Here is a 24,124-nt window from a genome sequence, read left to right as displayed (position 1 = left end):
CATATACGGCCGCGCATCACACAAGAATAGACTGCCCCACTTTTGCATTCGTTTTCTTCTTCAATTTACGAGGAAAAATGTTATGATAAAACTGAAATACTTTGAAGATCAATGCTCAATCTTTTTGATGAAACGGTTTTCCGTACAATTTGCATGAAATTTTTCAATTTCGATCATCCCATATATTTAAAAGAAAGCACGACCACGCATCACTCAAGAATAGCTAGTCAACCCAATTAAAAAAATATATATTTATATATATATATTAGTTTTCTTCTTCTTTTCACGAGGAAAAATGTTTTGATAAAAATGGAATCCTTTGAAAATCAAAACTAAATCTTTTAAATAAAATGGTTTATCGTATAATTTGCAAGGAATTTTAAAATTTTTTGATCATCTGTATATAAAACAATAAATGTAAAATGAGAGATCATTCTGAAGAACCGTAATTTTCTAGATGTGGACGCAAAAAGTTGTATTAGAGAATTGATCAATTTTGACGAGACAAAGTTCGCCGGGTCAGCTAGTTATTTATAAATCATTGATTATTTATTTCTTCAGGGCCTTCTTCAGCCTAGCATTCCTTTGTTTCGCCTAGGCCATCGTTCATACGTACATTTAAAATCACATTCAAAGTTCGTAATGCATTACCAATCCAAAATTTAGATATATCCGAATCGAACCATATCGCGTATCACCCCGGCCATCCGATTGCGATAGTTTTGCTCAGCAGAGCCGCTGTTAGCAAAGCTATTTGCTTCGATTTCCTGAGACTCCAGATAATGTTTGGCTGCTGCATCTAAGTCGGGAATGTCTTCGTTAGCCGTACAAATTACTGGAAGGACGAAACTAGCCATCAAAACGCCATAACATCCGTAACGAGTCATCTGCCTTAGCAGAGCTGTGAACGGGAACTGTCTAGCAGGGTCACCACCGAGTTTTTCCAATAGTTCGCTGAGTGAGTTGTGATACACGCGAAGCATTTCGTCGTAATACTTTCGCCGGAATGGTGCATCCGTACAGCAGAAGAAAAAATAGGCCAAATCTAGAGCCGGGGTAGCGTAGCGAGTTCCTTGCCAATCCAGTAGAGTTAGAGCGACAGGTTTCTTATTCTGAAACAAATTCAACGATGAGAAAGCCCCAAAGACTAATATAATACGATACTCACCTTGTATGTGAACATAATGTTGTTCACCCAACAATCACCGTGTACCAACACGGTGAAAGGTTCCGCCGTTGCACCTTCACAACAGTTGCCAACCACTTTGAAGTAGTTTTCCTTCAAAGTCGTCATTTTCCGTCGTGCATTATCTTCATGATCTTCTAACACTCCAATCGTTCTATCCATGGTGGCATTCACCAACGCTTTTATCGCTTCATTCTCTGTTAAAGCTTTGGTCATTAAATCTGGAATTTTAAACTCTTCAAACATTTCCTGATGCTGATCTTTCAATGCAAACGACACAGCATGAAACCGGCCCAACTGAATCATAATCATCCGAACATGTTCGTAGTTGACCGGCGTTAGTTTATTCCACATTTTCATGCCTCGATCGCGCAGATCTTCCATTGCAATAATGGCCTCCTCCTTTTGCACATCACATGCTGCCAAGTAGCACTTAGGAACGCTAAAGAACCCTTCGTTTTCGGGAATATCCTTATCTCGTTGGAATTCCATTATCTTTGGTAACAAGCTGTGATACACCAAGCTTTCTCGTTCGAAAACGCGCATACTGTTGTACTGCCGTCGGCGAGCGTCGTTCAGAAGAGGCAGCTTGCAAAGAACGACCAACCGATCATGTCCTTCTTGTTGAATGATCGCTCGGAATAAGTCACTTCCGAAGCCGTCGCCTTTGCTGGAACCGGATTCGAATGACACGTTGAGTTCATTCTGCGTGAATCCTTGCTTCACTGCTATCTCCGCCACGCGGTCGTGCACAAATTGAGGAAGCTCGGCCATGACCACACGCAAAAAGAGACTGGGTCTAACTAATTGAGAAAGCGGCATGAATGGATGGAATTGATTTTATGTTCCAATGTTTATCTTATCAGTTGAATTGCTTCATCGTAATGCATCAGTTACCTGACGGTAGAATTGATTGTTTTTTTTTTCGGGAGATTCAACGTCAAATGATTGTTGGCAGATAACTTGAGATGAATCATAATACTGCTGGCTTCAAGACAGCAAAAAGAAAAATGTTGCAAATCAGCACATATGAAATGTAACTTAATTCTATTAACTGTGGAAGAGATTCACCTTCACGTTCATTTAAACTATTAATGGCCCCTTTTGAAGATACAGCAGTTTTTGTAGTACTGAAAAAATGTCAACGTTACAAATTCTGAGCGACTGTCTACATCAGGAAATTTCAATTTTACGTTGCTACAAGTCGGTTTGACAGAATCACAGACAGCCTCGGGTCATTGAACCGATTCGATTGGTATAGTTATGACATTCGGCTCTAGAGATTGTTCCAAGATTGAACATTTATTAGCTGCTCGATCCTTCAAAGAAACCAGTAACATTTAAGCTACTAGGAACATTTAATGAGACACCCATTCAAAACGGTGTGGAAGTTATGAAAATAGTATTATAAGGTTCTATTGACTACACGACAAATGTTGTGCCGGAAATAAAAATACTTGTCGTTTACCCTACATTTATTAACGATTTATCATCTAATTGTCCAAACTTGAGAAATTGGTCACAGTGCGTCATCTTCTACCAGCAATTATTTGAAAGCAAAAAAAAATCATGTTCCATTCCCCATTTGTCTTAGACAGTCTCTAGGTCGTACTCTCAACAAATCGTATAAGGATGGAGTTGCACAGCTGCTAAGCATGGTTGTGATGAATAATTCGTAAAGGCGAACGAGAGGAGAAAACGAAAAAGCTGCCTCAACAATAACTTCTTAATGCTCGCTGCATGACCTTCACGACTTGATCAGAATTTGAAATCCGCTGTGAGATTTGAGCAGTTTATTGCTATCTCTTAGACGTGTTGCTTGTTGAACCTCATATTGATTAGTCTCGTGCGGTTAATTTATGTGATTATTGATAACTCATGATGATTGAATTCCTCGTTGGAGTGTATCGCTTGGTTATTGGTACAATTAAGTACCTTGTGCATCACCAATTTACAAGATTATGGACCAGGAAGCCAAGACCGATCGTGCAAGTGCGTCAAGGTCAACTACGAGGCATATCAACAGTGCTTCCGAATGGATCGCCATACCACTGTTTCAAGGGAATTCCTTATGCGAAACCTCCTATTGGCGAGCTTAGGTTTAAATCACCGGTGCCGATAGATAAATTTAACAGCCCTGTTGTTGATTGTGCCGTTGACAGAAATGAATTCATCCAAGCGTACATGTTTCTTCCATTCATAATAAGAGGATCGGAAAAGGCGCTTTATCTGAATGTATTTACTCCGCATATTCCCGAGTTCGACCAGAGCTTCCAGCTACCAGTGATGATCTATGTTCATGGAGGAGGCTACATTCACGGATCTGCATCCACTTTAATGCACGATCCCAAATACCTCGTACAGGAAGGCGTAGTTGCAGTGGTGATCAATTATCGGCTTGGTCCTTTTGGATTTTTGAGCTTGCCGAGCATGGGAATAACGGGTAACGCTGGATTGAAAGATCAGGTTACAGTTTTCTTTGCGGTGATTTATATGATGATTATCAACACGACAATTCCAGGTGATGGCTTTTAGATGGGTGAAGGAAAATATCGATCAATTTGGAGGTGATCCGCAGAACATAACTGTCTTTGGTGAAAGTGCGGGTGGTTGGTCAACTTATCTGCATTATCTGTCTTCAAATTCTAGGTTTGTTGAGTGTTGTGTTACAAATCAGCTAAACGGTGATCAGTTTAGTATTTCAGGAAATATTTCAATAGAGTCATATGCCAAAGTGGAGTTGTGTGTACGGACTCGTTTTTCCAAGTAGACGCGGAAAATAAAGCTAGAAAATTAGCAAAAATTTTAGGATACAATGGAAGCTCAGATCAAGGTGTTTATGGTAAGTGTAGTAGTATAATCATTACTTTATTTTCTTGATGCCTTATTCTTCTAGAATTTCGATAAGCATTTTGAAGTCTTTTCCGAAAAAAAATGCTGCTTATTGGTAACAAAATGTAGCGTAAAGAGCACATAAGAGCACGTAAGAGCACACAAACTTAGTACTGTGCATAATATGTATGTTGATCAACAAATCAAAAACGTTTGAATCCTGCCCACCCCAACCAACGTGGTGTAAAACGGCTGTGAGACAAAAGATCAAAAGGCCGTCGAATAGACAAATTAAAAAAAAAATCGTTGTTATCAATCTGACCAAGACAAAACGTTGAAAATATCGTATATAGCTCCGGAAGCCTCATTTTGAGAGACGTGAAGGCCCTTTTTAAACACAGTAGCATTGCAAGGCGTTGGAAATCGGAGTCTTGAAAATTCCAATAGGCTTTGTAATCTCCTTTCAACAGGCTCCGAAGTCTTCTTTCAAAAGACTCCGCATCCGCCTTTCAAGAGGTTCGGAAACTTCTTTTCAAAAGGTTCAGGAACCTCCTTTCAAGTCGCTCAGAAAGCTCCTTCCAAGAGGCAGGCTCGGAAACCTTCTTTCAAGAGACTCGGAAGCCACCTTTCAAGAGGCTTGGAAGCCCCATTTTTCGGAAAACTTTTTACCAAAGGCATACTTATTGTCAAAAGGTGCAGAATATTTTTTTCACGAGGCTTAGAAGATGCTCAGAAGATTTCCTTCAAGAGGCTCGGAAACCTTCTCTCAAGAGTAACCTGCTTGGGAGCCTCTTTTCAAGAGGCTTGGGAGCCTCCTTTCAAGAGGCTTGGGAGCCTCCTTTCAAGAGGCTTGGGAGCCTCCTTTCAAGAGGCTTGGGAGCCTCCTTTCAAGAGGCTTGAGAGCCTCCTTTCAAGAGGCTTGAGAGCCTCCTTTCAAGAGGCTTGGGAGCCTCCTTTCAAGAGGCTTGGGAGCCTCCTTTCAAGAGGCTTGGGAGCCTCCTTTCAAGAGGCTTGGGAGCCTCCTTTCAAGAGGCTTGGGAGCCTCCTTTCAAGAGGCTTGGGAGCCTCCTTTCAAGAGGCTTGGGAGCCTCCTTTCAAGAGGCTTTGGAGCCTCCTTTCAAGAGGCTTGGGAGCCTCCTTTCAAGAGGCTTGGGAGCCTCCTTTCAAGAGGCTTGGGAGCCTCCTTTCAAGAGGCTTGGGAGCCTCCTTTCAAGAGGCTTGGGAGCCTCCTTTCAAGAGGCTTGGGAGCCTTTTTTCAAGAGGCTTGGGAGCCTCCTTTCAAGAGGCTTGGGAGCCTCCTTTCAAGAGGCTTGGAAGCCTCCTTTCAAGAGGCTTGGGAGCCTCCTTTCAAGAGGCTTGGGAGCATCCTTTCAAGAGGCTTGGGAGCCTCCTTTCAAGAGGCTTGGGAGCCTCCTTTCAAGAGGCTTGGGAGCCTCCTTTCAAGAGGCTTGGGAGCCTCCTTTCAAGAGGCTTGGGAGCCTCCTTTCAAGAGGCTTGGGAGCCTCCTTTCAAGAGGCTTGGGAGCCTCCTTTCAAGAGGCTTGGGAGCCTCCTTTCAAGAGGCTTGGGAGCCTCCTTTCAAGAGGCTTGGGAGCCTCCTTTCAAGAGGCTTGGGAGCCTCCTTTCAAGAGGCTTGGGAGCCTCCTTTCAAGAGGCTTGGGAGCCTCATTTCAAGAGGCTTGGGAGCCTCCTTTCAAGAGGCTTGGGAGCCTCCTTTCAAGAGGCTTGGGAGCCTCCTTTCAAGAGGCTTGGGAGCCTCCTTTCAAGAGGCTTGGGAGCCTCCTTTCAAGAGGCTTGGGAGCCTCCTTTCAAGAGGCTTGGGAGCCTGCTTTCAAGAGGCTTGGGAGCCTCCTTTCAAGAGGCTTGGGAGCCTCCTTTCAAGAGGCTTGGGAGCCTCCTTTCAAGAGGCTTGGAAGCCTCCTTTCAAGAGGCTTGGGAGTCTCCTTTCAAGAGGCTCGGAAGCTTTTTTAAGAGGATCGGAAGCCTCCTTTCAAGGGGCTTGGAAGCCTCCTTCCAAGAGGCTCGGAAGCTTTTTTTAAGAGGATCGGAAACCTGCTTTCAAGAGGCTCACATTACATCTAAGGAATGCCGTTTGTCGATCGGCACATTGTATGTCTGTAAGGAAGTGTCGCCACTCCGGTGTTGTCAAGTGTGTTTGCGGATATTCTTACGTGACTGCCATTTCTCTAGCAGCAGTAAAGGTTGCAAATAGCAGATCATTATCGATGCGGAATGCGAGGAAGTAACCAATCGGGCCCAAATTCTGCACAGTTGATTTGGACCCCGAATGGTATCGAAAACCCATTGATTTGAAAAAAATGACCATGATGCCTCACTCTACTGCCTACCCTAACGGAATTATCAAAATTTTAGTTTCGCCTCTTTAATTCTATCATGAAACTGTGGGGGAGGGTCATTTGGCTGAAAGGGTCATTTGACCGAAAGGGTCATTTAACATTTGGCTCACTGTAAAAGTGAGAAGCGCGAAATGTGTAGTGATACGTCTCACTACTCACTTTTTATAGCGAGTGACGAAGAGAGACGTATCACTTATCACTCCCCATTTCTAACTTCTCACTGCGAAAAGCGAGTAGTGTGAAGGGGGTAGTGAGACGTCTCTCCACTTATTTCGCACTTCTCACTTTTTACAGTAAGAAGTGAGAAATAAGGATTAAGAAATGAGACGTTCCATTTCTCATTCCTCATTTATCACTTCTCGCTGTAAAATGTGAGAAGCGTGAAGTGAGTAGTGAGACGTCTCATTACTCACTTTGTGCTTCTCATTTTTGAAGCGAGAAGTGATAAATGAGGAGTGAGAAGTGAGACGTCTCACTTCTCTTTCCTAATTTCTCAGGTCGCACTGTGAAAAGTGAGTAGTGTAGTGTATCACTACTCATTTCGGGCTTCTCACTTTTTAAAGTGAGAAAAGAAAAATGAAGAGTGCGAAGCGAGCCGTCTCTCTTCTCATTCCTAATTTCTCACTTTTCAAACGAACTATGCGGCCAAATGAGCTATTTGGCCAAATGTCCTATTTAGCCAAATGACCCTTTCAGCCAAATGACCCTTTCGGCAAAATGACCCTCTCGGTCAAATGGCACTTTCGGCCTAATGACCCTTTCGGCTTAATTACTTTTTCGGCCAAATGGCCCTTCCGGCCAAACGACCCTTTCGGCCTTATGACCCTTCCAGCTCAATGACCCTTTCGGACAAATAACCCTTTCGGTCAAATGACCCTTTCAGGCCAAACTACCCTTTCGACCAAATTACCCTTTTGCCCAATAGACCCTTTCGGTCAAATGACCCTTTCGTCCTATTGACCCTTTCGGCCAAATGACCCTTTCGGACAAACGACCTTTTCGTTAAATGACCCTTTCGGCCAAACGACACTTTCGGCCAAAACTTTTCGGTCAATAGACCCTTTCGGTCAAAAGACCCTTTCGGCCAAACACCCTTTCGGTCAAAAGACCCTTTCGGCCAAACGACCATTTTGGCCAAATGACCCTTTCGGCCAAATGACCCTTTCGGCCAAATAACCCTCTCGGCCAAACGACCCTTTCGGCCAAATGAGCCTTTCGGCCAAATGAATTTCGGCCTAATGATTTGTTCGACCAAATGGTATATTCGGCCAAAAACCTTTCGGCCTAGTGGTATTCGGCAAAATGGGTTTCGGACAAATGACCCTTCCCCTGAAAATGTACCTCTAAGATTGGTAGATATTAGCATATCCATTTTATTGAAACATGTTCAGCTATCAGCTATCTCCTGCTTCGATTAATTTAGGATTGCATCCATTTCCACAGATACTCTCATGAAAGCTCCTGCGCATTTGATCGTAAAACACCAACATGAAGTTGCAACAGAAGACGAGAAAAAGCTTCCAATGAACTTTCTTTTCCGACCAGTAATCGAACAAATAGAATCCGAGGATAGCATAATCACCACCAGTCCGCAGTATATTCTCAAACAAGCCAACACATTAGACATGCCGCTAATTACGGGGTGTACTAATGGCGAAGGAATTCTGGCTTATTATTTGATGAGACGGCAGAAACAAGTCAATGCATTCGAAACGGAGCCTGAGAGGCTAGTTCCGAGCTATTTACGAGAGAATTCCTCATTGGACTTGAAGACGGTTGGAGCACAGGTCAAGCAGTTCTATTTTGGATCCCACAAATTCAGCAATCGTACTAAACAACACATTTGCGACCTGCTGTCGGATACAACTTTCGTCACTACGACTATGATTAACGCAGAATTACTTGCGAAATATCAGCCGAAGGTGCAACATTTCCATTACAGGTTCACGTTCCATGGTGGATTTGATGTCTTCAAAAGACTTCAACGAGCTGTGGATTTTGAAGGAGCATCTCATGGAGACGATAAGTTTTATATATTTGAGTAACAACTGTCATTATGTGAACTAATTTAGAATTACCTAATTGCGTTTGCTTCTTCTCCAGCTCACCCATGCTCCCGAAGCTTTCTCGAGATTGTGATGAAGTGAAAGTTCGGAACAACTTGGTGCGATTGTGGACGAATTTTGCCAAGTATGGTCACCCAACGCCAGCAAACTCCATACCTGTAGCCTGGCCCGTAGCGGTGGAGTCTCGAGTACCTCAGTCGAATGATTTCAGTTTGAATTATCTAGAAATTGATTCAGAGCTGCAAGTCAAGCAAAACCCTGGTAAGCAGAGCCATGACTTTTGGCGAACTTTGATTTCAAAGTACCAACCAGATTTACTAAAATAGTGATTACGTTTATAAAAGTACATATAATATACCATTATTCAATTGGAATTAAAACTCTATTTGGTGTTTGAACTTGGTGTTGTAGAAATAGAAGAGAATGATTTTTATAATGACGAAAAAACTGGTTGAAATTTCGGTTAGGATTATTTGATTTGTAAATTCAATTAAAGGCGTGCACGTGTTTTGCCTTTCTCGTACAACAAAGTATTTTTAAGACCAATTTGTATGCCATGTGATAAATTGTACAGCGAACAAAAAACATAAAAATGTTTAGAAAATGTTGGTCATAAGATTTTGGCAGCCACAAATGTAAAGGAACGATTCAGGTTCAATGGATGGTCAGTATCGTATTTAATTATTGAAAACAAAAAAACACACTGTAACTTGATGTACAAAAATAAATCTTGAATTTTCAAACTATTATTCTCTCCGTATTTTCTGCTCGGAAAATATTGAAAAGAAATCTGCATGCAACCCAAAACTACCAACCCAGTAAACCACATATCGTATAACAAACAGCAAATAAAGTCGCATTTGCGTCCATTAAAAATCTAAATCGCACTGCATATCAAACTTCATCAGTTTATTGTCGACAGATGTTGTATTGAACGTATCATATACGATAATTTTTACCATAGTGAAAATCAATCGTAATTGTGTAAATAAAAACTCATAATGACTTATATTCCTTGTAATATCCTATATCAGTGCGAATGAATGTCTACGTGAATCGTAATACAATCGAAACCACCTCAGTCCAAGTGGCTTGCAGAAGTTTCAAGCAGCTGTAAAGATATAAATTGTGTAGTTTATGTTGGACAGAAATCCGACTCACTTCAAGATGTGCACTATGGTGCCGTGGTAGAGTGTCCGCCTGCAGTTCCAAAGATCGCATGTTCGAGACTTGGTGCTGGTAAGATTTTTTTTATTTTTCATATTTTAATGTTTAATCGTAATACTGTTCGTATGATGTCGGGAAAAATCGTAAAATAAAACTCGTATGTACCTATATCGCCTCCACTTTGGTACGTATATAGCCATTCTGTGCATTATATACGATTTAGTTGGTTCTTATATAATAACCTATATCAAGAGTTATAGGTACCAAAATGTTGACTGGGAAGAATTGACTATTTCTATTATGTATTTTTATCAAACAATTAAAATTTGAAATTTTACGGGTGCCAATAATGCAACAACTGATATGTAGGTAAACTGCCGCTAACCGCAAGTCAGACTTATCTGTATATGGACGCCATATCCAGATAAGTCTGACTTGCGGTTAGCGGCAGTAAAGTTTCCGTTGAATCTCAATAAAAATGTATGTTCTATTCTGTGATAGTTATTTAGTTCTGATTTATCACCCAAACTCTACTGTAAACTGAACTGTATTTTTCTCTAGACGAAACAATTGTTCTGTGCTAATAACGTACGAAAGTTTTATGAAGGAAACCGCTCAGGTAAGGGCCACGTGCCACAGCCTGACATGTGTTAGGGCATAAACGGAAACCATCTGACGGACGAGTGTGAGGCAATCCTTAGATGGGGCAACACTATGACGAACACCTGAACGAAGATGTGGCAGACAACGATGGCGGCATATGCCGGTACCATATGGTACCGAATATGGGAACAGGCGTCCTGCTTCATACGTTTTCCAGCTCTGGATCTCCAAGAAATCCAGGAGGTGATTGGAAGGCTGAAAAACAACAAAGCCTCTGATGCTAGCCTACTACATAAAGAACTATTTAAATACAGCGGGGAGGTACTGGTCACTCTTCCCCAGGAGTTGATGGAACGCGTTATGTGTCTCATCTACAAAAAAGGCAATAAGCTGAATTGTAGCAACTTCCGCGCTGTCACATTGCTGGACGCCGCCTACACGGATATACTCTACCATTTTTATGTCATCGACTAGTACCAATTGCAAAAGAGCTCGTGGGGCAGTTCCAGGCGGGACTCATGGGCGCCTCCTCTACAGACCAGGTGTTCGCCGTACCAGCAGTGGTAGCTAATGCACAAACACGGTTTTCCGGATAAACTAACAAGGTGCATCAAGACGACGATAGATCGGGTCGTGTGCGTAATTCGAGTTTCAAGGGTATTCTCGAGTTCCTTCGAAACGCTTCCCGTAATGCTAAGTAGACACCTTTACGCGGTGTGTTACGGGCAGGGTTTGCAGAAATGGCTCTCAATAGATAACGAACAACGATAAAAGAGAGGTGTCGTGGCCGAGCGAATATCCTTAGGACATCCGTCGAATATCTGAATTATCATGGGCTGTGTACTCACAAGTATGTTCTGACAGAACGAGTTGCTCTAGTGATACATAGAAGATGTACCCAATATTCGAATTAGTATCGTCTCGTTCTTTGTTTCGTTCTGTCAATCGAGTTCATATTCGTGGGCTAATGGGCGCCTACTATTCGAACGCCGATTGCTTCGATTTAGAAATTCAAATCTCATTCAAATAATTCATAATTTCATTTCGTATCTCCGATTATTATTTTAACACAATCCGCTACTACCACAAGAGGCAAAACTGTTCCGAATCATAACAAGCCATGATAACACATTTATCAAACTTGTATACAAGTGCGAAAAAACAGAATCGGATAGGCAGCCCCCACAGAAAAAAGCTGATTCTCGCTTTGTTTTCGTTCCTTTCGTGTTGGTTACTGCACAGCTGTGTAGAACAAGTTGAAATGCATCATCCGAGCCAGTGCTCCCCGCATTTGGAGCTTTCTAAAAGAAATTTATCATGGGGTATAGCCTCCCGAATCAGTTCTCTGTCATGACAGCTTGCGAAAAGTGAGAGACTTGTTCTTTCTCTTTAGGATTCAATCCCTGGCTACCACGGTCACATTGCCCGCTACAAGCAAATCCTGACTCAACGAATACCTTCCCAATTTCCAATTCCGCGGTACTTATTTTATTTTTTATTCTATTTTTTATTTATTTTTTCATATATTTGTATTTTCATATTTTCATGTTTGCGTATATTTGATTCCTCACATTTCCATGTCATATTTACCTAATTTCATAGCTTCATTTTTTTTTTAAATTTTTATACCTTCATTGTTTTCTAATGCTTTTTTATAGTAGTATAATAAACGCGACGCGAGCAGTTGTATTTCGTCCGCTTAGTTGTTTAATTTCCGTTTTTAGCTTAAATAACAGTTCTATGTGTATATGTTTTGCCTTTCTCGTACAACTAAGTTGTACCGAAAGGCTATCATTTCACTCCGAAAACGATCTTTTTATAGAAGCCTCTGAGACCCATAGTATTATATACCAATCGACTCAGCTTGACGAGCTGAGCACATGTCTGTCTGTCCGTGTGTATGTATGTGTATGTGTGTGTATGTGTGCGCACAAACGCTATAAAAAACATTAGACAACTTTTCGTATAGTAATCCTTAACCGATTTTCTCGCAACAAGTTTCATTCGACAGGGGACAAAGCCTTGTTGATCACTATAGGATTTTATAACGACCGGTCATTGCGTTTAAAAGTTATGAAGAAAATGGTACATCGGACCATATGAACCCCATATTAGGTTGGTGTCTTAACTAAATGCGAGAAAGGCACCACCAACGCTGCACATTGGGCCACGTCGTAAAATTAGGAGGAAAAAATTATTTTCACCATAATGATAATATTTTAGGATCAAAGTGTCTTCAGCAAAGTCGAAGCTTATTATTTAAGCTTTATTTTGAAGTTTGTTGCAATAGGGTGGCCCCACTACATTTTGAGATAAAATTTTTAACTTCTATATTTCTAATTTTAGCATTGTACGATGTTCTAGAAAGTTGTTCCTTATTTAATTTTGAGGCACTTTGCTGAAGAAACCATTTTTGTACGTCGTTTGTATCATTTGTTATGATAATTTTAAATAATTATGTTAGGGTGACCCTAAAAAATCAATGTTTTGATTGTAACTTTTTAGTTTTAATTTTTATCGAGTTGACGTCTTCTACAAAGTTTTAGAGCATAAAAAAATGCACGTTTAGGTTACATAACCAAGTAAATTCATTGGTGGATTGCAGAGATATCACTGTTTTTCTTGAAAAAATCCGTTGTTTTCAAATGCTTGTATTTTTGAATGGGGGAAAAAGGGGGATCCATTTTTCCCTGGGTTAGACAGAGGAAGGGCTAAGGATTGCTCTGCATATTTTGATATTGGGGAATTTGAGGGAATTTGAGGTTTTTCCATCATTTGAAAAAATGGCTTTATGTACGAGGAAATCAAAATCATCAGTTCTAGAAGTGTTATAAAACCGAAAATTCCGCCCTATTCGTCAAAAACAAAATGTTTATAGTAATCATAGCTTCCTTATATATTTCCAGCGCATCTTCACTCAATATACCGATTGGTAGAATAACATGTTCAATAATATCAACGCTTATAAACGTGACAACTTCACTGTACAGACGTAATCGTAGGTTGTTTACATCACTTGTTCAATCGATTTTACTTTAAAATCGTTAGGGTGGTATGGAAAATTAGGTTTTTCGAGCGTAGTTTTTTATTTTACTTTTATCTATTATTAGGGTGGTTCAAAAATTCGATTTTTCTCCACACCGATCACTCAATTCTGTCCCATGTTCTTAGTGTCCTCCGCGAATTTGAGCGAAATTGGATAGCAACTGATTTAGCACGAGCCGTTTCAAGTTTGCATGGGAATTAGTATGGGGAAGTGGATTTTTCATCCTACTGCTTATGGCGCTTCCCCATACAGCGAAAAAAGAACCCACATGGCCAAAATCGCATGTTGATTAATCGTTCCAATAATTAGTTATCGGTTTTAATCCAGCTTGCGAATCTTTGGTTATGATTATTAAACTTCTTCTTTTGTCAGTGCTATCTTTCGCGCCAAGAGCAGCAATGTTGCCTGTGAAGTAGTTTCGCGATAAGCTCCAAAGAACTACAACATAAATTAAAATCGATTACTAAATATTCGAACGATTATCCAAGTGATAATTCTTTTGGTCTCCTTTTGGCTTTGTTGGTTCTGTTTTCGCCAGCGCCTAATTGGAAAGTGCCATAATCAGTATGATGAAAAGTTCACTTCCCCATACTAATTCCCAAGCAAATTTAAACGGCTCGTGCTAAATCAATTCACGGAGGACACTCAGAACATGGGACAGAATTGAGTGATCGGTGTGGAGAAAAATAGAATTTTTGAACCACCCTAATATATATCTAGATAAAAATTAAATAAAAATTACACTAAAAAAACGATTACGGTCTGTTCAGTGAAGTTGTCACGTTGATAAACGTTGATATTATTGAACATGTTATCCTACCAATCGGTATATTGAGTGAAGATGCGCTGGAAATATATAAGGAAGTTATGGTTACTATAAACATTTTGTTTTTGACGAATTGGGCGGAATTTTCGGTTTTATAACACTTCTAGAACTGATGATTTTGATTCCCTCGTACATAAAGCCATTTTTTTAAATGATGGAAAAACCTCGAATTCCCTCAAATTCTCCAATAACAAAATATGCAGAGCAATCCTTAGCCCTTCCTCTGTCTAACCCAGGGAAAAATGGATCCCCCTTTTTCCCCCATTCAAAAATACAAGCATTTGAAAACAACGGATTTTTTCAAGAAAAACAGTGATATCTCTGCAATCCACCAATGAATTTACTTGGTTATGTAACCTAAACGTGCATTTTTTTATGCTCTAAAACTTTGTAGAAGACGTCAACTCGATAAAAATTAAAACTAAAAAGTTACAATCAAAATATTGATTTTTTAGGGTCACCCTAACATAATTATTTAAAATTATCATAACAAATGATACAAACGACGTACAAAAATGGTTTCTTCAGCAAAGTGCCTCAAAATTAAATAAGGAACAACTTTCTAGAACATCGTACAATGCTAAAATTAGAAATATAGAAGTTAAAAATTTTATCTCAAAATGTAGTGGGGCCACCCTATTGCAACAAACTTCAAAATAAAGCTTAAATAATAAGCTTTGACTTTGCTGAAGACACTTTGATCCTAAAAAATTATCATTATGGTGAAAATATTTTTTTCCTCCTAATTCCACGACGTGGCCCACTGTGCGCTGGGTGGATTGATCTGGTTTTTTTTTTGTGAAATAGAACGACATTTTATATGAAGAATAGGAAATAGACAGTGAACCGTGGAGTTTTTATGTGTTTCTGGACTATTTTTGTTGCCTATATCAATCGTTGACCAAGTGCAACAACATGACATCTGCGATCTCGAACCGTTGTGCTGCGGCTTTTATCACATCAGCCAGCAGTGCTGTGGAATCAACATTCGGGCGATAAAAGATTCACTCCTGTCAGGCAAGGCGCTGTTTATTTGCCCTCCATGTAGGATCGAGCTGAATGGTCGTTCGATTCGCTCCTATTTTGCCGACAATAACAGTAGCCAACCATCGGTTATGAATCCACACGATCAAGCGCTCGTTGATTTACCTGAACTTGTTCAGCAACTTTTTTATGTTGTTGCTGACTTGAGCAAAAAAATCGATGTTTTCACCGGTAAGTCGCAACAAGCAAAAATGTTCTCGGTGCCTCAGGGTTGGCCTCGCCTTGGAGTGAAGCGCAGTCGAGAAGATCGACGAATGGAAATCGATGCACTCGTTGCCAGTGGAACTAAGTTTATTGATCTGAGCGATCTTTCTATACCGTCCATCATACAAGCACCGCCATCGGAAAAGTTCTGGTTGTACCTGTCCGGTCTCATTACCGATAATGATGTTCAGTTGGTCGTATCTCGCTGATTAAGCACTACGGACCCTGCTGTTGTGATTTGTTTAGTTCCCAAAGGAAAAGATGCTTCCAACATGTCATTCGTCTCCTAGAAGATTGGATTGGACCCGTCTCTGAAAGAAACAGCAATGGATCCAGGATCGTGGGCACCTGGAATGCGTTTTCGCGAATTTGTGCAGATCAAAAAAAAACTGACACCTCACCCTTGCCCAGCTGTTCTCTATCACGTTGCAGCATTGGAACCGGGACAGCATGACACAAGCATTGAGGAAGACACAATGCCCCCCGACACAGCCGCGCTTTTTGATGATATCCACCATCGCCATTGTCCCGGTCCTGTGGTCGGTGTGGGCAGAAGTGACTTCCGACATGCTTTCCCAGGCGAGTAGAGTAGAGTGGGGCAAGAGTGCGCGTGGGGTAAGATTACGTTTTTTGAAGTAAAAAGTCGAGTCAAGTACAAGACACTGAAGACGACCTTACTGTTGAGGTCGAAATACGTATCTGTCAGGATACAATTAAGTGGTGGAATTCAATGGGATTGTTTAAACTCGTCTTATGACAGGGGAAAAAAGATAAACTAGCAACACTGCATCAGTTTGACAGGTATTCTGGCCAACTATTATCATGTGTAATTGTAAACCATTTGAATAAACAACAAGGGAGATATGGAGTTAGATAACTTTTTGGTCATTTTGCTAAAAATAATTGGGTTTCCGCAACTAGTATTTCATTACCATATGATCGGGGTTCAGCCAAATCCCACCAAGCGCCAACAAAAAATTACCAATTTTTCTACCCAAGCTTTCAATTAGTAGATTTAATTGATTGCTAATTGTATCGAATATCCCTCAACCCTGATACTGAGGGTATTCCACAGCAAATGTACGCAGTAATTGATATGGATCGTTTTCCGTTGTCTTTTTTACGAACACAATATCACAAGTCAGTCAAAAAGCCGCTTGGTGCGGTTTGGCTGAACCACGACCATATATATGTTCAATCAGGTGAACATTATACCATTTCGATAACCTATTGTATAGAGTAAATTTATGGTACAGAACACCAATTCTGTTGGTTTTCCAGAAGTCAAAACCATTACTTGAATAATTTTTGGGACTGTGGGGGTAAAAGTACGCAGGAACCGGTGGGGCAAGAGTACCCATAACAACAAGAACAAAAGTACGTAACAGTACGTAACAAGAGTACGTAACAGTCAATGGTCGTGGATGGGACAGGTCTCTATTTTCGCTTCCCTCAAAGCCAGGATTGTCAGAATGTGTGCAGTATATAATTATGCGCCGGTCATCGCATTAATGCTGAGTATTAAGGTCCAAAGTACGCCACGCGGTCACACCACCGTCCACGCCGTCCAACATGCAGCCCGGTTACCAAGCCACCGTCAGCAGAATCAGAACCGTCCAACTAGGTCGGCCAGGAAAAGCAGAGTAGGCAAGTTTAGGTTTTAAATAGGAATCAATCGACTCTTCGAGAGTCAGTATTAATCAATCAGTCTTTAGGATCGGTATTTTTTCGTATTAGTTATAAAAGTGAGTGCATGTAATGTAAAAGTAGCAAATAAAGTTCTTTTTTTTTAGAATAAATCAGTGATAGACTTATAATTGGCGCAGCCGTCCGGAGTCGGCTGAGTGATAACTTGTGAGAACAGTGGAAAAGTCGCGATTAACAAACGCGATTAAAGTGATTCTGCCACAATAACTGTGAACCCAGTTATTTACGCATCCAAGACACACGGACGGAAACGTCGTCAAGGAGTTGAGGATCCCCCTGCGAGTTACACCTGGAGTACCAGCATCGTCAGCCCGGCCTACACAGGACACCACGACAGCAAAAACCGTAAGTAATTTTGTTTCTCCTTTTTCAATTGCGAGACGACACGTATTGCTCGCATACTATAAGATAGGTGCAGTGAGAAGTGTGTAGTTGAATTTAAGTGCACAAAATAACTTGCGTCCCTGCAAATTTCATTACAACTCTTTTGCGAGCCAACGCAGATCGTACGTACACTAGGTACAACGAGAAACGGGTAATTGATTTGAAACTTTGAATTTGCGGGTAGGGAAGCGAAACAACACCAATTTGGTGGGCCTCCATGAAGTGATACAACACTTTTAGTGTGCTTCGAAATCTTTTGTTAAAATCCCCAAAATAAGCCACAAGACTAAGTATTACGGCAAATTTAGATGCCAAAAGTCAAACAGTCTTTGAGTGCTTTGAAAGAGACAAGGCGCATGCTAAAATCTATTAAAGTGAGAATCACTGATAGCAGCACCGAGTCTGAGGCATCAAGTGAGGAAAGCGCGGAATTTTCGCATATTCCAGTTAACACCGTGCCAAACATTGAAAAGTTTTCCCTGGACGACACTGACACAGATATGGAACAGCTGTCCGCTCAGGTCAATAACATCGCTCAACTTCTCGAGTTAATGAGAAACACACAGCAGCAACAACAACAACAAATTGAAGCACTATCGCATGGCCAAGCGCAAGCGAGTGCAACCCAAAACCACATACAGCAACAAAGCGCTAACTCAGCAGTAAGCGTAGAGTCTCTGTATAAAATTCCTGACCCAATAAAATCATTACCTAAGTTTGATGGGAATAGGAAGCAATTGTCCGCTTGGTTAACCACCGCGGAAAACACACTGAACAGGTTTAAGAATCTGGTTAATCCTGATCAATTCGATATTTTCGTAACTGCGGTTGCGAATAAAATAGAAGGAAAAGCAAAGGATATCATTTGCCTTGCTGGAAATCCACAAACGTTTGAGGAGATTAGGGACATCCTAACAAGCGCTCTCGGCGATCGTCAAGAGCTTACGTATTACAAAAGCCAGTTGTGGCAAACGAAAATGACTGACAACATGTCAGTTCATAAATACTATAATAGATGTAAAGAGATAGTCCAAAATATCAAGTCCCTTGCTAAACAGAAGCGTAAATACCAAGATAACTGGGATGCTATCAACTCTTTTATCGAAGAGGATGCATTAGCAGCATTCCTTGCCGGTCTAAAAGAGCCTTATTTCGGGTACGCTCAAGCAGCTGGACCCGAAGACATGGAAGCAGCCTATGCTTTCGTGTGTAAGTTCAGAAGCAAAATTGAAACAGCTTCTAACCGAGATAATTTTAAAAACCGAGCAGCTTTGACCCCAAAGAAGATAAATTCCGTAACAACAAATATCCAAACACAACTAAGCAGCAATTTTCAAAAGATGATAGGATAAGGACACATCCAGAGCAAATAAGTAGCGACCCGCAACCCATGGAAACAGGGTCTATTAAATCCAGATTAACATTAAACAAAAGACAAATTAATAACAATGAAGTGTCCGAAGATGAAAAATCTTCAGATTCTGAAAGGGAAGATGAGGATATTGATTTAAATTTTGCTTGGCAACAAAAGCGAACACTCAAACTTAAATTACCTTCCCTTCATTACCACCTTAAATGGAAATCGAAATATTAGGCTATTAATTGACACAGGTGCAAATAAGAATGTCATACGCCCTGGAATCTTAACAAACGTGAAATCTATCAGAAAAACAGAAATCAAGAACATTTCCGGGAACCATATTATAAATCAGAAAGGAAGGGCAAGTCTGCTAGGACCAAATGTTCCACTTCAAACATACTATGAACTTGAATTTCACAATTTTTTGATGGGATAATTGGATCCCAATTCCTTGCGAAAAATAGAGCAAAAATAGATTATGAACGTGAAGAAATTAAATTTTCCAATATCACCATTCCTTTCGAAAAATATTTTCCAGCAAAAAAGCTCCATTCCTACCAAATTGAGCTAGACACTACAACAAATGGCGATTGGTTAGTACCATCTTTTCAGAAATTATGCAACACCGCCGTCATTGAACCAGGTCTTTACAGATCTCGAAACAAAAAGACGACTGTGAAAATTCTTACCAATAAAAGAGTGCCACCTTGCCTCAAAGCTAAACTTGAAATTAGAGTAAATAATTTTGAAACAGTAACACCTATACCGATTAATGGAGAAACTGAATTAGATGAAACTGCTATTTCTAATTTCATTAGAATGGATCATTTGTCGAAAATGGAAAAACAAGAATTAATTAAAACTGTTTTGAGAAACCAAGCTGTGTTATTGAAGGCTGATGAGAAACTTACGGCAACAACTGCCATAAAACATCAGATACATACTAGCGATGAAAAACCAACGTATACAAAATCATATCGATATCCGCATCATTTTAAAAGGGATGTTGAGGAACAGATAAGCGAGATGTTACGCAACGGGATAATTAGCCACTCTACCAGCCCATACTCATCTCCAATATGGGTAGTTCCTAAAAATTGGATGCATCAGGAAAACGGAAAGTAAGGGTAGTCATCGATTATCGTAAACTGAACGATAAAACAATTGACGATAAATTCCCAATTCCACAGATAGAGGATATCTTAGACAGCCTTGGGAAGTCCGTATACTTCACAACGCTCGACCTCAAATCAGGCTTCCATCAAATTGAAATGGATCCCTCACACAAGGCTAAGACAGCCTTTTCTACAGACCAAGGCCACTTTGAATTTACAAGGATGCCTTTTGGCTTAAAAATGCACCTGCCACCTTCCAGCGTGCTATGAATAACATTTTGCATGATTTCATCGGTGCAATATGTTACGTGTATCTAGACGATATCATTATCGTAGGATACAACCTCAAAATCACATAGAAAATGTTAATAAAATTTTGAAGCGACTCTCCGAATTCAATCTGAAAATTCAGCTCGATAAATGCGAGTTTTTGAAAAGAGAGACTGAGTTTTTGGGGCACGTTATCACACCTGATGGTGTAAAACCAGATCCTAGTAAAATTACGAAGATTCTGGATTGGAAGATTCCCACGACGCAAAAAAGAAATAAAACAATTCTTAGGTCTAACTGGGTATTACAGGCGTTTTATAAGAGATTATGCTAAATTGGCTAAGCCTCTTACAAAATATTTAAAGAAAGAGCAGAATGTTAATACTAAAGATGAAGATTATAAAAATGGGTTTGAAAAGCTGAAACTGATACTAACTTCCGATCAAATACTAGCTTACCCGGACTTTAATATTCCTTTCATATTGACGACAGATGCTAGTAACTACGCGCTAGGAGCAGTACTGTCTCAAATACAAGATAATATCGAACGACCAATAGCTTTTGGTAGTAGGACTTTGCATAAAGCCGAAATAAACTATTCGACTACCGAAAAGAGGCCCTTGCAATTATATGGGCAGTTGATAAATTTCGTAATTATCTACATGGTAACAAATTTACCTTAATAACTGACCATAAACCATTGACTTTTATTAAAATTCTACAAAAATTGCAAAATTTTGAGATGGCGCCTTGACTTGGAGAACTTTGATTACGATGTCAAATATCGCCAAGGCAAAACAAACGTTGTAGCTGATGCTCTCAGCAGGAAAACAGAAGATTCACCGGAACTAAATACTAATAGTACTTTTCTATTTTCAGATAATACACGACCGAAGAATTACAAGACAGAAAATAAACCAACCAAGAGGAAAAAACATACCATGAACATAAATAATAATGAAAATTCATTTGTTTCAGACACCACCAATAATCCAGGAGAACAAACCATTTCGGAAAGCTCATCACCCGCAGAAGAATTAGACATTGACACTGACTCACAAACGGTACATTCCGCAGACACTTCCGATGACTATTTTATACACTGTGTCGAACGTCCCTTAAATTACTACAAAACCAAATCATTTTCAAAATATCCCGACTAAACACGGACATTACAGAAACACCATTTACACATTTTCATAGGACAATTATTTGCAGAGATAGATACGACGAGGACATTATTAAAGACGTTCTTTTGAAATACCATAATAACCGACAAACAGCAATTATGGCACCAGAACACATTATCCCAATCATACAAGAAGTCTATAAAACACATTTTAACCAAAAGGGACACTTTGTTTTGACCCAGTTGCAAGTTGAAGACGTAGCTAACGAACAAAGACAAGACATAATCATCAACAAGGAACATAACCGAGCTCATCGTGGAGTTACGGAAGTCGACAACCAGTTGAAGCGTAGCTATTTCTTTCCTAGGATGACATCAAAATTAAAATGGTGACCCAAACATGTAGAATGTGCAACATGCACAAATACGAGAGGAAACCGTATAATATTAAACTTTCACCAAGACCAACAACGGACAAACCTTTTGACCGGGTCCATATGGACATTTTCAGATAAACCGACATAACTTTCTATCATTAGTCGACTCCTTTTCAAAACATGCCCAGATGATCTTTATGGAAACTAAAAATTTAACAGACGTCAAAACTGCTCTCGCAGACTATTTCGGAATTTATGGTACACCAAGGAAGATCATTACGGACCATGAAACGACGTTTATGTCATTACAACTAAAAAATTACTTAGACGCTCTGAATATCGAGTTAGCTTATGCATCTTGCTCTGAATCTAATGGCCAAGTCGAAAAACCCACTCGACTATAATAGAAATTATAAACACAAATAAGTATAAATTCCCAGATATAGACACTACCGCGCTAGTAAAGTTAGCAATTTCTCTTTACAATTCTTCCATTCATTCAGCAACGAAATTCACCCCAATGAAGTCATCTTTAATAACAACAATTTACTTGACCCGAATCAGATAGAAGATAATTCTCAAAAAGTATACGTTAAAGTTAAAGCAAACATCGAAAAAGCTAGATCAAATCAAGAAAATCAGAACAATAACAAAGAGAACCCGCCTCATTTAGAAAACCAGCAGGAAGTATTTATGATACCCAACATCAGGAAAAAACTAGACCCTAGGGCTAAACCGACTAACGCAAATGCTATTACTGACAAGACATTTAAGAATAACAAGGCCATTAAAAGACACAAAAACAAGATAAAAAGATGTAGAAAATCCTAAATTACATACTAATGAAATCTTATAATTTTTCTTATATTTTCAGATGCACTCACTGACAATATCATTTTTATTTTAATACTTTCAACAACAGCTAAGTTAGAATCTCTAGAAATCAAAAATTTGATGAACGATCCGATCCTATTGCTGAAGTTAAATGATTGCAAATTACAAACAGGATTTATTAAAATCATTCATCCGATAAATATTACAAACTTAGAGAACAATGTTTATTTATTTTCCAAAATAGCTAGGCAGATAAATAGGGAAATTCCAATATCAAATCTTATTTTTCAAAAAAGTAGGGAACTTGTTAATAACCTGTACCAACTTAAACCGATGAAATCTAGGAGACCCAAGAGATGGGACGCATTAGGAGTCGCTTGGAAATGGATCGCTGGCTACCCCGACGCCGAAGACCTGAGAATAATCAACACTACGTTCGAGGACCTTATATCCCAAAATAATCAACAAATAAGAATCAACAACGTACTCAACACCAAAATCGACACAATAATGACGACTGTCAATAGGCTTATTGACCAACAATCAACAGAAAACAAAATCCTTTTAGAAGAAATGGATGCCATAACACTACTTCTTTACATGGATACAACGAACAAAATCCTGGAAGATTTGGAAGACACAATTCTGAGGACTCGGATCAATCTCGCCAACAGTAAGTTGCTCTCACTTAATGAAATTCTGACTATGGAAACTTTACTTAATGAACAAGGGATAAACACAAATTTTCCCGAGGAAGCCCTCCACTACGCTAAACCCAAAGTAGCAATCAAAGGTGATCTTCTACTGTATATCTTGCAAATTCCTAAAGTCACAGGAAATTGCGAAATTATTAGGATTATACCCTTAACAGTTCATGACTATGTCATAACACAACTCCCTCCACACGTCATACGGAGTGGAAACGATGTCTTTAGTACCACAAACCCAGAGAGCTTTATCCAGCAAAGTACATTCCTTGAACCACTAAGGAATAATTGCTCGCTTCATATAATCCTTGGAATAGAAAGCCATTGTGAAGCGAAATTCGATGACACAACAAAAGTCACGCTAATAGCCAACAACAAGGTCCTGATTAACAACGCTAAAAATTCACATTTGAAATCAAATTGCGGACCACATAATCGAAAACTTCAAGGAAATTTCGTCTTAACATTTTACAATTGCAGTATTCAGGTTGACGATCACGTTTTCACTTCAGAAGAGTTGATAAGCAAAACAAGAGAAATTCAAGGAGCATTTCCAAATCTTGCGATAAATTGGAACATCGCACAACGACACGAGATACCCGTCATCCATAATCAAACCATGCAAAATAGAAACCAATTGGAGCACGTCAAACTGAAGCAGTACGAGCACAAAAACTTATTGTTGGCCGCTTTTGGAGGATTGTCAACGACAATGGTAATTTTAATTGTCATAGCAATAATCTGTATTTTTAGAAAGAGAACGGTCATCAAAATTGGAATTCAAAAGGACACCCCATCCCAGGAGGAATGAAAAGAAGTTCGAGGACGCCCTTCGATCTACCCCCGGAGGAATTATGCGCCGGTCATCGCATTAATGCTGAGTATTAAGGTCCAAAGTACGCCACGCGGTC

The 24,124-nt window shown here is 39.8% G+C and overlaps 2 protein-coding genes across 2 annotated transcripts in view; one reads left to right on the top strand and one right to left on the bottom strand.

Moving 5' to 3' along the window:
- Window positions 1-524: 524 nt before the first annotated feature.
- On the bottom strand, window positions 525-2,050 carry LOC134211592 (uncharacterized). Its single transcript, XM_062688602.1, has 2 exons — window positions 1,169-2,050; window positions 525-1,112 (listed from the first exon to the last, which is right to left on the bottom strand). Exons 1-2 carry the CDS (start codon window positions 2,006-2,008, stop codon window positions 663-665), a joined length of 1,290 nt encoding a protein of 429 aa, XP_062544586.1. The 5' UTR covers window positions 2,009-2,050; the 3' UTR covers window positions 525-662.
- Window positions 2,051-3,009: 959 nt separating this feature from the next.
- The window catches only part of LOC134209538 (uncharacterized), a 35,713-nt gene continuing 14,598 nt past the window's right edge, over window positions 3,010-24,124 (top strand). The window contains exons 1-9 of the mRNA XM_062685516.1: window positions 3,010-3,652; window positions 3,708-3,835; window positions 3,892-4,028; window positions 7,818-8,415; window positions 8,478-8,765; window positions 15,047-15,520; window positions 17,274-17,382; window positions 17,730-18,630; window positions 21,145-21,230. Coding sequence (XP_062541500.1) covers window positions 3,065-3,652; window positions 3,708-3,835; window positions 3,892-4,028; window positions 7,818-8,415; window positions 8,478-8,765; window positions 15,047-15,520; window positions 17,274-17,382; window positions 17,730-18,630; window positions 21,145-21,230 — 3,309 coding nt within the window. The 5' untranslated portion in view covers window positions 3,010-3,064. The remainder of the gene's footprint in view (window positions 3,653-3,707; window positions 3,836-3,891; window positions 4,029-7,817; window positions 8,416-8,477; window positions 8,766-15,046; window positions 15,521-17,273; window positions 17,383-17,729; window positions 18,631-21,144; window positions 21,231-24,124) is intronic.

Source organism: Armigeres subalbatus, chromosome 2 (assembly GCF_024139115.2).
Source record: "Armigeres subalbatus isolate Guangzhou_Male chromosome 2, GZ_Asu_2, whole genome shotgun sequence".
In the NCBI taxonomy this organism is placed as follows: domain Eukaryota; kingdom Metazoa; phylum Arthropoda; class Insecta; order Diptera; family Culicidae; genus Armigeres; species Armigeres subalbatus.
The sequence above is the reverse complement of the archived record's forward strand: the minus strand, read 5'-3'. Positions and strand labels throughout refer to the sequence as shown.

Excerpts from the sequence above, each read along its gene's own strand:
- LOC134211592 (XM_062688602.1), bottom strand. The coding sequence starts at position 2,008 with ATGCCGCTTTCTCAATTAGTTAGACCCAGTCTCTTTTTGCGTGTGGTC. Across the intron at positions 1,113-1,168 it reads ACATTATGTTCACATACAAG|AATAAGAAACCTGTCGCTCT; the intron begins GTGAGTATCGTA and ends AATTTGTTTCAG.